General features: G+C 38.9%; 3 protein-coding genes across 3 annotated transcripts; 2 read left to right on the top strand and 1 right to left on the bottom strand.

Annotated features, from left to right (window-relative positions):
- Window positions 1-461: 461 nt before the first annotated feature.
- On the top strand, window positions 462-4,660 carry LOC104212517 (expansin-A13-like). The gene is made up of 2 exons (XM_009761806.2): window positions 462-1,258; window positions 3,889-4,660. Exons 1-2 carry the CDS (start codon window positions 768-770, stop codon window positions 4,196-4,198), a joined length of 801 nt encoding a protein of 266 aa, XP_009760108.1. The 5' UTR covers window positions 462-767; the 3' UTR covers window positions 4,199-4,660.
- A 613-nt stretch (window positions 4,661-5,273) lies between these two features.
- Window positions 5,274-6,872, top strand: LOC104212515 (berberine bridge enzyme-like 21). Its single transcript, XM_009761804.2, has one exon. It carries the CDS (start codon window positions 5,274-5,276, stop codon window positions 6,870-6,872), a length of 1,599 nt encoding a protein of 532 aa, XP_009760106.1.
- A 1,994-nt stretch (window positions 6,873-8,866) lies between these two features.
- On the bottom strand, window positions 8,867-11,142 carry LOC104212516 (protein ALTERED XYLOGLUCAN 9-like). Its single transcript, XM_009761805.2, has one exon. The coding sequence runs from the start codon at window positions 10,240-10,242 to the stop codon at window positions 9,133-9,135; it is 1,110 nt and encodes a 369-aa protein (XP_009760107.1). The 5' UTR covers window positions 10,243-11,142; the 3' UTR covers window positions 8,867-9,132.
- Between the last annotated feature and the right edge of the window lie 4,602 nt (window positions 11,143-15,744).

Raw genomic sequence — 15,744 nt, 5'->3', positions numbered from 1 at the left:
TTCAAAAAAAGATTAACTAAAACATTATTATTTTTAGCTAAATAAAAAAATTTAGCATAAATAATGTAGTTCTATCCAAATTTTATTATAAATTATATTCGGAAAAAACTATCTAAAAAAGTAACATACTTAAAAAGGTAAAAATATATTTTATTTTTCAAAAAAGATGTAACATATGTAGAAAAATCCACGTGGCAAGCGAGTGCATTCACACTCTTTGTCACATCAGCGTTCAGGGGTACTGGCTCTCAAAAGGCCAAGTTGAGAGGGGTAATTAAGACTATGAATAATTTAAAGCTATAACTAATAATCTATGTCAAGTTTAGGGTGATAACGTATTTTGCTGTAAAAAAATATTCTTCACTCTAAACAGTAAAAATGCGAAACAAATTGGGATAGATGGACCATAATATAACATTAATTGCTCGAATAATGCTAAAATAGTATGACAATGATGCATTATTCATGTAGGTAGTATCTTTCAATTGAAAAATATCCATTCTCTTTTAATTTAAAAGAAAAAGGAGCGCCGACAAGCCCAATTAGTAAAGTTCAAAAAAGCAGCCAAGAAACATGACCATCCATGGTGCACCTTAAACAAGTCCAGCAACTTCCATAAAAATCTCTGCAAAAAGTGACAAACCTTCCCTTTTCCTCTTATTTCTTGCTCTGAAAAATCATCAGATTCAAGAGTTGAAGCTAACAAATTATTTCTGCAAGTAGTGAAAACATATACATTCTGTTAATTAAACCTTGTACTTGTAACTATGCTACTATTATCACTATTAGTAGCATTTACACTCTATTCAGCAACACCATTAGTCCAATCTCATTATAACTGGTCACCTTCTTCTTCTTCCTCCTCCCCCTCTACTTTCCAGTCCGAGTGGCGTCCTGCACGCGCCACGTACTACGCGGCCACGGACCCACGTGACGTTGTCGGTGGCGCGTGTGGGTACGGTGATTTGGAGAGAACTGGTTATGGAAAAGCTACAGCTGGGTTAAGCACTGTGTTGTTTGATAAAGGTCAGATCTGTGGTGCTTGTTTTGAAGTGAGGTGTGTGGAGGACTTACGTTGGTGCATTCCTGGTACTTCTATTATTGTTACGGCGACGAATTTTTGTGCTCCCAATTATGGGTTTGAGGTAGATGGAGGTGGTCATTGTAATCCTCCTAATGCCCATTTTGTGCTGCCCATTGAAGCTTTTGAAAAGATTGCTATTTGGAAAGCTTCTAATATGCCCATTCAATATCGCAGGTTTGTGTTGTCACACTACTAGATTGTTTTTTTTTTTTTTAAATATTCAACTGGTTCAATTATCACTGCCTGAATATTACAACTGCCTCTGAACACCCATGCATTATCTGCTCACCCTTTTCTAACTGTTTATTCCTGCTAGAATTGATACTGGCAGAGTTAAATTTGGCGATATTGTTTGTCTGTGCGTGTTTAGACACACACTCATTTACAGTAACTTATTTAGTATTAGAATGAAATGGACCTTAACAAAGTGGAATCGTAACTAATTTAAGATTGAAGTTTACTTGTTGATTGATTTACCCGTTTACTGAAAAATTGAACGAAACCTGCATGGACGTGGTAAAAATCAAGGAAATAGAGATATTCCATTTGAGCAATGGAAAAAAATGAAAGGGAAAAGCCAAAATATACATATGAGAAGCATAGAGGGTCCTAAAGATGAATTATTTGTCAGTTTTGTGATGGATTTGGGGGTCAGTTTTATATGAACCGAAGTAAAATTACCAACATATATTTAAAAGTCTTGCAATGAGGAACCTAGTCATAGTTGTAATTTCTATGCTTCAGGATGGGCTAATTTTTTTTCCTAATGTCAAGATATGCACATTCTATTTCTATATGAAGTGGTTCGAAAATTGATGAACAGATATTGGCACTGATTTATGTGGAAGTAGCATGGATTTGTGTAGCTTCATGTAGGTATCTTCTATTTGTTGCCAAAGTTGTCCTGATTTAAATGCGGAGGCGCTTCTTTAAGGCAATTCCTTTAAACTATGTGGTCGATGCATATGGTTAAATATGGGTATGGTATATCCATTGTAGGGTGTATTTATGTATACATTGTTTAAATCATATACCAATGTATCTGCAGAAGATGATCTAAAGTTTAAATCGATTAGGTAATGTATGAAAGCTTCTTATGAACTATGCAAAAATTACAGCAAGCTTGATTGTGGCTGTGACTACCAGACTATCAGTTTTAGTTTTCTTCATTATAGGATGGAGCTATCTGTGGCACAAGAATCATAACACACCTAATATGGAGATGGATTAATGGATAAGCTATGCTATGAGCACTTGCTATTTACTTATAAAACAAAAATCATAAATGAACAGACACAGTTGCTATTATCTTACCTCTGCGATTGGAATGTTGTGAGTCTTATGTAAAATCATACAGATGGATGTGCATGTATTCGTTCCTGGTCATGTATGCAAGGATTTGTGATCAGGATAAGACTTATAAATTGTTATTATCAGTCTACAAGCGGACGATGATAAGGAGATGATCCAGAAGGAGGAAAAAAAGGGAGGATGTGGATGAAGATGTAGTTGAACAATTATCAGGTAATGGAGGAGATTTGAAAATCTGGTGGAGTTGTTGATAATAGTGATACCAAAATGTAGTTGACTACTCTAAATACTCTAGAAGAGCAACTAGGAGTCTAGATGGATCCCTCCCTTTATAGGTTGAAATCGTAGGTAGAGACTGTAGGAAGAACAAAATATAGGGAGGAATTGGGAGGAGTGGACTTTTCATTAGTTACCTGCCTGTTTTGATATGCTTGTAACAGAAAGATTTGGAGCACCAGTTGACACCAAAGTTGCATCTGAAAGTAAGGCTCCTTGCGTCTCAAACTCTACTAAGCTGACTTCTTGATAGACTATGGTAGCAGACTATGGTAGTGTTGAAGGAAATGAAGGTTTGGTGATGCATGGATCTGATCTTGGTTCAGTTTTGGATAACTATTTTTCGATAAACACAATTTAAAGTAAGTTGTGTGGTTAGATTCACTTTCAGATGTTTTGAAAAATATTTGTGTTAGTTTTTATAAAGAATTAACTTTTGGATTGTTTTGGTTTCCAGGAAATATTATGGTTCGATTCAGGAAACAATCTATGCTTTTAGGACCAGATGACTTTGGTTTTTACTTTTAACAAGATTTTGTTATGCCTAATGGGCCTTTGATCAAACCTACTTATAAGTAGTCAAATATTAGGATTTTAGTGGATTACATTTGCCAGCATATTGACCACTGTAGTACTTGCATTAGCTCTTAGCATAGAAGTTGCTCAACTAAAGTGCCACTTTTGCTGTACATTGATTCGGCATATTGAATTGAGTTGACTTGAAGTTTATCGAGCTTTCATTTCATGATTGTTACCAAGATAGAGAGATCATGCAGAGAAACTGCTATGGCTGATAGCTTGGATTTCATCAACAAAAATTTAATATAAAGACTTTGGCTTCTTCTGTCTAGTGGTACTCTGAACTAAGTAGGCCATCTCGCGGCCCCTCTTTTTTCCTAACTAGTTAGGGGTAAGATGTTGGACAGTATCAAGGAGGATAATCAGTGTAGTCAATGGACTTGACCTTTGAAGGTCAAACTGCATGCTCTGTTTCTGACGTTCAGACATTAAAAATTACCCATAATGTTTCCCCAAGATGTTCCCCTTCTGATCCAATCCCAAATGAGGCTGTAGATTCACTTTTTTTCTTATCGGATGAATCTACATGTTTATCTCCCTTTTTAATTGGACAATGCGAGTAGTTCTTATAATTCCATTGCTGATTCTTTCCTGTATGGATACCTAACCATATGCTTTCGTTTCTTAATCCTGAACAGAATAAAGTGCAGAAAGGAAGGTGGAGTTCGATTCACTATGGGTGGCGCTGGCATATTTTTGTCGGTGCTAGTAAGTAATGTTGCAGGTGCAGGTGATATAGTGGCAGCAAAAATTAAGGGTTCAAGAACAGGATGGCTTCCTATGGGTAGGAATTGGGGCCAAAACTGGCATATTAATGCTGACTTGAAGAATCAGCCACTTTCTTTTGAGATAACGAGTAGTGATGGGGTCACTTTGACATCTTACAATGTAGCTCCTAAGATCTGGAATTTTGGTCAGACCTTTGAAGGCAAGCAGTTTGGATCTTAGAACTCTTGCCAAAATTGTATCTAATTCCTCATCTTCCATTTGGGATTGGCCAAGATCGGCTGGCGATGGTGGGGCATTTTTGTTCGAGTTCATGTTGGACAAGTGACTACCTGATTTGGATGTTGCAGAGCAAAGCTGTGCGATTGTATCGTATGTTATTCTTCTATTAAACACCTGTGAACTTGAATGAAACCAGAGAAAAAAACTTGCCACTTGGAAGGCACTGTTGTTCCTATTTTGCAATATATGACTGCTTCTGAAAGTATTATTTTTATTTAAGTAATATAGTAATTAGATCATGTAATGCAAAGGTACTTCAAAAGAATTGTAATCAAGCAACTGTGTGCCGGCCAGAATGTTGCACACCCTGAATCAAAGTGGTTAGAATTGCTGTTTTGTAGATTAAGAATATTGCTTCTTGAATTTGATGAAATCTATGAGAATATTCTCATGACTTGTGTTTCAAAAGTCTTCCTGCAAAAAGTGATGTTGCACATAAAAGGAGAAAAATGTTTCCTTGATATTATAGATGTTTTGTCAAATGATCAAAATGCTCTCCCTTGTTCCTATCAACTTTAGGTAATGTATCAAAGGCACAAGGCTATAAATATATACAACCTGTTAAATAGTAGTATAACATTATTTTTCATTCATCATAAAACCCAAAGCTCCAGGTTGCCATTTTCCTTTTGTAGTTTTCCAGAGACCTGGCATATGGCAAATCATGCATTTTGTCAGTTATACAAGTCAAATCAAGGTTGCAATCAGAACTCTATTAGTTTAAGACAAGTCAAGTAATATGGAGAGGATCTATATTCACTCGGTACCGGCAAACTGCAAGATGGCAAAAATTATCATTTTCTACTAAAAAGTACCAGCTCACAACAGTATGAAGAAGAAAACTAGGCACACGTAGTCTGCTTGATGAACTATTTTATATCTCCAAGAGCCAATTCACTGGCAACTTCTCCTGTTATCTTTCTAGTTAGCACAGAGTAGTTTAACTCGTCGTGTTATCTTTCAGAACCCAATAGAGGGGAAAATAGGAAAATAAAAGGAAACCAGGGATACTGATATGGAGACTTCTCTCTATCTAACCTTTTTTGCATTTCTTTCTCTTCTTTTTGCCATCTATTATATACCGTTGGCAGCCTCTGATCCATCATACCAGAGTTTTCTTCAGTGCTTATCCAAACATTCAGATCCATCCGACCACATACTGTCTAGAGTGTACACTCCAAACAATTCATCATATAAGTCTGTGCTACAACACTATATCAGAAACAAGAGGTTCAATAGATCAACCACTCTAAAGCCGGACATTATTTTCACTCCTTTGCAAGAATCCCATATCCAGGTTGCTGTCATTTGCAGCAAGAAAACTGACAAGCACCTAAAGATCCGAAGTGGAGGGCATGACTACGAAGGCATTTCTTACGTTTCCAACATCAGTTTTGTTCTCCTTGACATGTCTAACCTGCGTTCTGTTGATGTAGATATCCATAATGAAACTGCTTGGGTCCAAGCTGGTGCAACTCTGGGCGAACTTTATTACAGAATCTGGGAAAAAAGCAAAATCCACGCCTTCCCAGCTGGAATTTGCCCAACTGTTGGTGTTGGCGGACACATAACTGGAGGAGGATATGGTAACCTGTTGAGAAAATATGGACTGTCAGTGGATAATTTGATTGATGCGCACATAGTAGATGTTCACGGTCAAATTCTGAACAGAGAATCAATGGGAGAAGACCTGTTTTGGGCTATTAGTGGCGGGGGTGGAGCTAGCTTTGGAGTGATAACGGCCTACAAAATCAAGCTGGTAAAAGTTCCTGACATTGTTACTGTTTTCCGAGTAGTGAGGACCCTTAAACAAAATGCAATTGACATCGTTTACAGGTGGCAATTCATTGCAGATAATATAGATAACAATCTCTTTATAAGATTAACTGTAAAACCTACTAATGACAAGCAAAAAGGAACTAAGACAATTGCAGCAACATTTGTAGCATTATTTCTAGGAGATTCCAGAAAACTTCTATCGGTCATGGATAGGGATTTTCCACAATTGGGCTTACATATTGGGGATTGCAAGGAGATGAGTTGGATAGAATCTGAGCTTTTCTGGTCAAGTTTCCCTAATGGAACACCACCTGATGCTTTGCTCAACCGAATGCCTGGAGCAAAGTTTCTGAAGCGGAAGTCAGACTATTTGCAGAAACCCATTCCCAAGGATAAACTGAAATCTATATTCGATAAAATGATTGAATTAGGAGACACAGAGTTAGTATTCAATCCATACGGTGGAAGGATGAATGAGATCCCAGAATGGGAAACTCCATTTCCCCACAGAGCAGGAAATATATTTAAAATCCAGTATGCAGCAAATTGGGAGGAAGAAGGAAAGGAAGCAGAGAACTTCCATTTGAACCAGACCAGAGTATTGTACAACTACATGACTCCTTTTGTCTCAAAATCCCCGAGATGCGCATTTTTAAATTATAGAGACCTTGACATAGGGGTCAATCATAATGGAAATCACCGCTACATAGAAGGCCGTGTTTATGGACTCAAGTATTTCAAGGGTAATTTTAATAAACTGGTCAAAGTCAAGACTTTGGTCGATCATGATAACTTCTTCTGGAATGAACAAAGCACCCCACCTTTAGCAGCGTAGAGTACAACTATAGGGACAATCGGGACGTGATGATGTATGAGCAACCTTGAGGTGTCACTATACAAAGCCATTTTCATTTTATTTTGGCATATTTCATTCTGTTGATAGATTAGTTCTAGAGACAACCTTCTATATAATTTGTATTTGCAACTTCCTTTTTATGTTGAATCCAGTTTGCTTCAAGGGACTAAGAAATGCAAGCAACACACACCTTATCAATTCCCATACATCCTAATAGTCTCAAATAGAATCGATAGTACTCTTTTCCTTTTTCCTCTTTTTTTCAATTTTTTTTTTTTGGGGGGGGGGGGGGGAGGGTTGGGAGAGGGGTAATGGTTTCCAGGTCACGCTCCCTAACTACCTTTTTTCCAATCAAAGGATAAGTTTTCACATCGCATACTCCATATAACAACCTCCGTGAAAAGCAATTACATCAAAGTCTTAACACATTTCAAAGATAAACTTCACTGAGTTTCGTAATAGCAAAAGAAGCTCACAGGTTTATGACCAGACATATTCATTCAGCATACAGTATTTGCAACATCCGCTGCTCGCTGCATTCCTTCAATTATTACAGGTGCAAGATGAATAGAAGAAGGAGATTACGGCTTGTCAGTTTATGGTTTGAAGTAGAGAGAATTTTGGGCAGATTGATTAAACTACAAGCTCTTTAGTGTTCACTTAGTGCTAGTGCTATATCAATAAATTCATTATTACTTAATAAGAGATATACGTGGGTGTGACAACAGAATTCTGAAATTGTCTTTAGCCAATGATCTTCAAGTAGCTAGGAAATTTACTAAAATTTGGAGCTCATAACTACAATGCATGTAACACCCCATACTTTAGACAGAGTACCACATCAGCAAAACACTAGAGGGATGCTGGGTATATAAGTTAACAACCCTTAGACCCTAGTGACCCGTTTTAAACATGTGGGCTTAGGCCCAGAGCGGACAATATCACTAGCGGGCTGGGCTGTTACATTTGGATCAGAGCCACTCTTGTGTCAGCCTTGCCGATGGTAGGTCAGAGTTCAACTGAATTTAGGCAAATCCCGGTTAGGCGGGACAAACCTCAGTGCTGAGTCTAGCAAACCTCAGCGAGGACGCTGAGTCCATAAGAGGGGTGCATGTAACACCCCAGACTTTAGACAGAGTCCCATGTCGGCAAAACACAAGAGGGATGCTGACTATATAAGTTAACAAGCCTTAGACACTAGTGACGCTTTTTAAACTCGTGAGGGCCTAGGCCCAGAGCGGACAATATCACTAGTGGGCTGGGCTGTTACAATGCAAGGACTCAAGTGTGATTAAGTTGTATTGTGCAACTAGTTTCCGATAACGTTGTTATTTAACTGACTATAAACATACATGTCTGCAAAGTAATTCTAGTTTAAAAGTAGAAGCATCAAATGTATTAAATACCCATATAGCTCAGAGTTTCCAACAAATAGAACTATGGAACTACCTTTGGCTCTGAAACCAACAAAAGCTGGAAAGTAAATTAGCAGCTTATCTTCCACTAATGCATTCTATGTAAGGAGCTAGAAAATAAAATAATTCCACTAATTGACATAAGATCGCTTGGGGGTAGCAGCAACTAATTACTGAGTAAAGTTTAAATCTGATGACCTGCATAGGAGGTGATAGCAGATTGCTTAAGATGGAAATTGGAATATAGCAAAGAAATTTCATTTTATACTTTTACTTGGATATAATCCTATACAGTCTAAGTATCTTGGATGTTTGGACTACACTATCAACAATGATGACACAGAATAGCAGGAGTTGAAACTGTATAAATTGAGGAGCTGTTTAACTTGACGTGAAAGGAACAAAAGCGCACAAAGAGAATCACAGATATGTATCTAAAAAAAATTCACTAGCTTCAGGAGAAATTAGATTAACTTTATACGGGATGCAAGAAAAAAACTGAATATAGGTGCAACTAGTATGATATACGTTAAGACCATCAAACAACTATCAGAAACATTGATGTGAATCTCTACACATGTTCGCATTAAAATTGGCAGTGAGACATTAGGGGTTTGCTCCAGTATACAAGTTGTGAGAGTATCAGTAATCATACAATTGAAGAAAGAGGGGAAAAGGAATATGAACCTCAGTATGAATTACCATCAAAAACTTCTCGCTACTGATCTTCAGTTATTGAGTGTAGCACCAGGAAAATAATCCTGTATAACAAAGAAAGCTCTAGCAATTACAGAACTAATTCAATTACCCTGTCCCTGGCTACATTACAGCTTCTGATTAGATTCTATAAGCAATCCATTTAGCATTACATGAACTGCAGCTTCATATACGACCCCATGATAATGCATTCCATCAGTAGTACAACGAGCTCCACAACTATTACTCAACGCATGAATGTCCAGCAACCAAAGGGGCCCACCAGATTGTCGCAGCAGCTTACTGCTATAAAGCTCATCCGTATAAGCTTGCCACGTCACATCAGTCATCTTCTCTCGCTTCTCATCTGTATTCAACATCGAGTTTATCAGCTTTGGCATTTCCAGCCAAAAGAAGTTGGGGGATCGAATCGAGACTAAATTCGTGCCAGCTCCATCATTAAGAAAATCTGAAGGTACTGGTAACAGCAATACAACTAAATCCCGCAACAACTTTAGGGAAACACCATAATCAGTTGCATTATTTACATGTAACATATCCCATAGCCCTGCCCCAATCACAAAGACATCAGGATAACTCTTTTTTTCTTCGAACCCAACAACCAAATCAGTCAAGTTACTCACATAAGGTGCCCAAATAAATTCCAACTTCATCCCAATCTCATCAATAAAAACTTTATAATCACTATGCCTCTTGAACAAATCCCCCTTAATCACCCCCATTTCATTTTCCCCCAATAACAGCTCCAACAAAGAAAGTACAAATAACCTTGCTTGTGAATCCCCAGCAACAACAACCCATGAGCCATTAAACAAATCTGAAGCATCAGACTTGGTCAACTTCTGGAAATCACATTGAACAACAGGTTGAGAGTCAATCCACCTCCAAGAATTGGTATTTTCCACACTAGTCTTCTCATTATTATTGTTATTATTATTCAAGTCTTGAAAATTAAATGATACTTGGTGAAGTAAAGAAATGCAAGAATCAACATTTACAATTGATGATGATGATAGGGGTACTGAACCTGGTGAATAAAGCATAGAGGAGACTGAAGGGAAATAAGGGGTCAAATGAACACAAACAGCAAGGGAAATAAAAAGGGCACAACTGAAAAATAACATTTTGTTACGGCTCAAGTGCCAACCTGCCATACCTATAGGGACAAACAGCACAAGAAAGGCTGCCAATATTCCCAATTGGACAGCCCCCCACATTATTCTTCTCTGATTTTTGACTGTTAAATCATTCCTATTTTGCAGCAAAATTATGACAAAGAAACAAAAATTCGAGCTTTGACATCATATTTCAATAACTGGAAAATTTGGATCCAATTGAAGAAGAAAGAGTATTGTTTTGCTATTCTTCGGGGGAAGAAATTGAATAAATGTGAGGTAGTCGAGATGGTATGAATAGTGTCTGAAGGAAATGGAAGAGGTGATAGGCTGAGAAAGAGGAAAAAGAACAGTTTCCAAATGCGGAAATGAACACACGGAAACAGTTTCCGAGGAATATTCTTCTAACAAGGAGAAATCACAGAAAATTTGTTCATGGATCCCCACTAATCAAACCACCAATCCTACCGGAACTTCGGGGCGAGCATAACTAAATGGATGTAGAATTACCAACCCACTCCTATAAGGTTGGACAAACCGGAGAGCAACCAAACTGATTACTATAAGGTAGACTCTCATCCAAACCCAGATCTTGACAAAGGTTTCAATTCCCCTTTCACAAGATGACAAAAAGTGCCTTTACCTTCCATGGCGCTACTCCGTAGTCATCAAGGTCTTCAAGCGAAAGATGCCCCCACCATTTCCTTCGATCTAAACTAATTGAGCTATAGAAATCATCCGAACAATTAATTTTGATTGACCTAGGTGGGACTTCTACATAGTCAAATTTAGTTTAGAAGAAAGTATGGTTAAGACTCTCCACCTTGGCCCTGGTTCATCTTTGGAAATTTTTTATCGTGCGGAAATGAGAACCTAAATTTGTTCCTCAAGAAGCCACCCTTACATCACTGCCATATGGATCCGGCTCCCTTAATTACCAACAGAATTCTACGATCAGGACATCCTAGAAAAAGTTGGAAGGAAACTAAGCAAACTTCTCAAAATAGACCAATGCACATCTTCTACTCTCAGGGGAAGATATGCCCGTATTTATATCCAAGTACCACTAGAAACCCCAATGGAAACATCGGTTATAATAGGAGACCATAAACAGGCCATGATCTACGAAGGAGAAGGGACTCCGTGCACTATTTGTGGCAGAATCGGGCACACTGCACAAGGTTGAAATTACCGCGCAACCACACCCATAACAACCCATGAGCCACAGGAAGCACAACAGAGGAAAACAATCCAAACAGAGGAGAGCGAGTGGACAACTGTTACCTTCCCAAGAAGAAGAAAGCAAGGGTTAGCGAAATCAACAAATAAAAATGGTGTCAGAATGAGTAAACCACACCATGCTCCTCAGATATACGGGTAAATTTGTTCGATGCTAACTCAGGTAAATTCCTTCAAACTCAAACTCTGCGTTACAATTCAAAAAAAGTCAACCCCCCCCCCCCAAATTCCCAAAAAAAGCCCAATGGCCTAATGAATAACTTAAGCCCCACCAAGTCACAAGGGCTGACCCAACAAAGTTAGAAACCCAGTACTCGGGCCCAGACCAGTACAAGCGCTAAAAGGAAAACGGGGCCAGTTCCTGACGACCCTACTGACCCCAATCATGAACCCATCGTTCAAGGCGCCTTTAGCCCAACTTCCGAGACTCCCCTTCTCAATGATGGTGAAATACCCAATGGGGCCGGTCTTTTTTCCACAAATGGGTACAACACCAAAGCCACAACTGTCAGCCCAATTCCCCATCCTAATTCACTCACCTACGCTTCCCTTACCAGCCCTCCTGAAACGACCTCTAATGGAGAAATATCAATAGTCGTCACCTACAATCAAGTGCCCTATCTGGTACCCCCCATCTCTAGATGAAAAGACTACACCCGACAACTACATTAGATCCCCAATTAATGACCAACCCAACCCCTAGTTCCGATTTCCTGTAACCCTTCCACTGACCGAGATTTGACACTAAAGGGAGTTCTGATGGAACGCCAGTCTTTTAAGATCACCCCCTTTATTACCCAAAGTAGTAAAGCAAAGAAACACAAAAATGGAAAACGAAATGCAACCAACTATCATCATCTCCCTACCACCACCACCGGACTACCAACCGACCTCCTGGTTGGAGGTTGCTCTACAAGGCTAGGGTCTCTCTTACAATTTCACCCTGGGCAATCAAAAGGTGACCCTGATAGTACAAAACCCAACTCACCTAGCCAGAATCACGGTGGAAGCATTGAGCAAAGCATTAGCAGCCTTTGGGCCTCTCCTATGGCAGTCGATGGTCAACAGAGACAACAACTCACCATTAACTGACCCTCACGCACTCAACAACCACATTCTACAGAGCTTCCAAACCCTACCCTTCTTCCCATATCTGACAAAGGAGGATCCATCAGCGGAGCCGGTCTTCATAATGATCGACCATCAAACTCAATACAAACCATCATCTTCTACTCCAAAAGAGAAGAGCATTTCACCCCCTCTCTAAAACATCAAGAAAGGGATCTTCAAAGCGCTGGAAATCCTCAAGAAGAAGAATGCCTCGGAGGAAGAGGGAGCACCTTATGCCACACCACGAACAGACTCGCTCCTACTAGACTCAGTGAGAGCGATATAGTTCAGCACAAAAACCAGCGAGATAATAGTGGTACTCTACCCCAGAACGATGACCAAGTGTGAAATGAGTCTCGTCTCTACCCAAACCCATGGTCCAATCAAGCCTTTACTGAACTTAACCCCAGTACTGAGCCTCAAGAGAAAATCACCCCCATATCTAATGAAGGATCCGCAAGGACCAAGGAACCCTAAAGAGGGACCTCACCAACCACCCCCGACTCCACTGATGAATTACATCATATGGAATGTTAGGGAGGAAACAGTGCTGAGTTCAAGCAACACTGTTTAGAAATGGTGAAAATGCACAAGCCTACGATGCTTGTCCTGCTTAAAACAAAAATGGAAGACTACCAGAATCTAGCTCAAGAGCTCTAATTTGATATGATCATCCAATCTCCGGTAGTAGGGCTCTCTGGAGGTATAGTGTTCATGTGGAAAGAAGAGTATGTGGCAGTTAAAGAAGTGGCAACTACCCCCCAAGGCATCCATGCAATGGTTAAGGTAAGTCCCAACCACCCTCCATGGCTCTTCTCTGCTATCTATGCTAGTAATATTTTATCTAATATGAAACTCCTATGGGAGAACCTAATCACAATATCAAAAAACCTTAAAACCAACTGGTTTGTAGGAGGAGACTTCAATGAAGTCTTAAAGGTCAGGGACAAATTTGGGGCCAATCCCATAAACCTGAGCCGCATCAATCTGTTCTGGAACTGTATAAATGAGTGTAACCTTTTAGACCTAGGTTATAAAGGAAGTAAATACACTTGGACAAATAAAAGGTACAGTAATAAAACATCTCTAATTCTGGAAAGAATAGATAGGTGCTTCGCAAATGAAGGTAGGATTTGTCATGCCTCCCTTTTCCGCCCCCGCAGGGGGTGAAGGAGTTTTTCCAATTAAAGGACAATCGAAACGGGATTTATTTATTTATTCAGCGTCGCCACTTGGGAGATTTAGGGTGTCCCAAGTCACCAACTTAATCCCGAATCGAGGAAAAGAATGACTCTGTATTACAGTCCGCGAACCAAAAATCCGGATAAGGAATTCTGTTAACCCGGGAGAAGGTGTTAGGCATTCCCGAGTTCCGTGGTTCTAGCACGGTCGCTCAACTATCATATTTGGCTTGATTATCTGATTTTATACAAATATGAACTTATGTGCAGATTTTAACTCTTTACCGCTTTCATTATTATTATTATTACTTTTACAGGGAATTGCAACGTTGTGAAAATGTATCTCGAACCGCGTCACAATCAATGTACCCGTGGTTGTCGACACACTTTGACTCCATTGAGATTTGAATTTGGGTCACATAAATGTGCACCCGAGTTTAAGAAAATTAAATTATTAAAGGCGCGCGTAAAGTGACTAGCGTATCATTTATTTTGGGTAAGGCCGTGAAATTTTGCTAAACGGTCCATCCCGAAGTCTAAGCAATTTTGAAGCAAATATTTACTGAGGGTCCCGCAATTTTGTATTTTTTATTCGGCGAGGCTCATCTCATTCTTATTTTTTTAAAAGGAATTTGCAACGTCATGGGCACGCATCTCGAACCACGTCACAATCAATGTACCCGTAATTAGAGACACATTTCGACTCCGCTGAGATTTGGATTTGAGTCACATAAATGTGCACCCGAGTTTAAGAAAGTAAGATTAATTAAGACGCGTCCTAAAGAAACTAGCGTGTTGTTATTTTGGGTAAGGCCGTGGAGTTCGCTAAGCGGCCTATCCCGTATTCTAAGTACTTAACACATACATTTTTTGTGAGGGCCCCGCAATTTGCGCGTTTTATTTGGCGAGGCTCATCTCGTTTATTTTAAAAGTACGATCCTAAAGAAACTACATTTTTCTATTTACCTTTGTCTCTAAAGATAAAAAAAAACCTAATTAATTACAAGCATGCAATGTCCCAGCTTTTGTTGTTCAAATCAACAACTTAACGAACTATGGGTTTTAATGAACCAATTTAGTGTAAATGAACCTTTCTTTTCCTGACTTTTAACCGTTTTCAACACTAATCTACCAACAATATTTCAGGATTTGCTTACTATCGAATTCAGAAACTGTTATTCAACGAAGACATCCTAATATAATGTCATGATTAATGATAAAATTACTAGCGAGTACGGTGAATATTACTAAATCAGCTCATGAATTGGAATCCTATTACAAGTTCATTACCCTTTTAACCTGACCTTAATCTAGACGCGCCTATTACTGATGACATTCGAGTTCCTCCAAACTGATTCAACAATCCCATTTCACAAACCTGTTGAACTAACTACACTTCATGCCATTCCAAAGATTCAATTTAACGTTTCAATGTTATACAATGCTTAACAGATAACCCACCTTAAAAACAGTTTTGATTATACACATAACTTTTATCTATATAACAGGAGAACATCTAAACTAACACCAATTAAAATGCAGGCAGTTCTTAGTTGATCAACAAATGTGTTCGAGCATTTCCTTTCAACTTCAACGAGCTTACATCAATGTGGTTCAGGGTAGTGTACATGGTATAGGAAAGCAAAAGAGGAAGAGGAATGGTCAGTGCAGCAGTAGCATACACAGCAACAACAACAACAGAAAAACAACAACACAACCCCAACAATCAGATTTTTGTTATCAATAGCAAACCCAACCAAACAAAAATCCAGTAATACCCAGTAGGAGAAACCAGCAACAGATTTAAACCAAACAGAAGTACAGTGAACTCAGAAAACCCAAAACACTCAGCTGAAACAGTGTTGAACCAGCGGAGAAACCAGGGAAACTAAGCTGAAAACCTAGCAGTGTCCCAACAAATACAGGCTAAGCAGAGAAGGAAATAGATGCAGAAAACAATAGCCTCTGATTTGTTATGTTCAAAAATCCAGCACACTCTTAAATCTCTATTACTCTGAATTTAGGCTGACCTATTCAAGGTTTGAAAGTCCAGCCTTGTTTTTGGCCTTTTCTT

This window comes from Nicotiana sylvestris, chromosome 2 (assembly GCF_000393655.2).
Source record: "Nicotiana sylvestris chromosome 2, ASM39365v2, whole genome shotgun sequence".
In the NCBI taxonomy this organism is placed as follows: domain Eukaryota; kingdom Viridiplantae; phylum Streptophyta; class Magnoliopsida; order Solanales; family Solanaceae; genus Nicotiana; species Nicotiana sylvestris.
This window is presented reverse-complemented; position numbering and strand designations above follow the sequence as displayed.

Bases quoted from the DNA above. Each gene is read 5' to 3' on its own strand.
- LOC104212517 (XM_009761806.2), top strand. From the start codon at position 768: ATGCTACTATTATCACTATTAGTAGCATTTACACTCTATTCAGCAACA. The intron at 1,259-3,888 runs GTTTGTGTTGTC...AATCCTGAACAG, and splicing joins ATGCCCATTCAATATCGCAG to AATAAAGTGCAGAAAGGAAG.
- LOC104212515 (XM_009761804.2), top strand. From the start codon at position 5,274: ATGGAGACTTCTCTCTATCTAACCTTTTTTGCATTTCTTTCTCTTCTT.
- LOC104212516 (XM_009761805.2), bottom strand. From the start codon at position 10,242: ATGTGGGGGGCTGTCCAATTGGGAATATTGGCAGCCTTTCTTGTGCTG.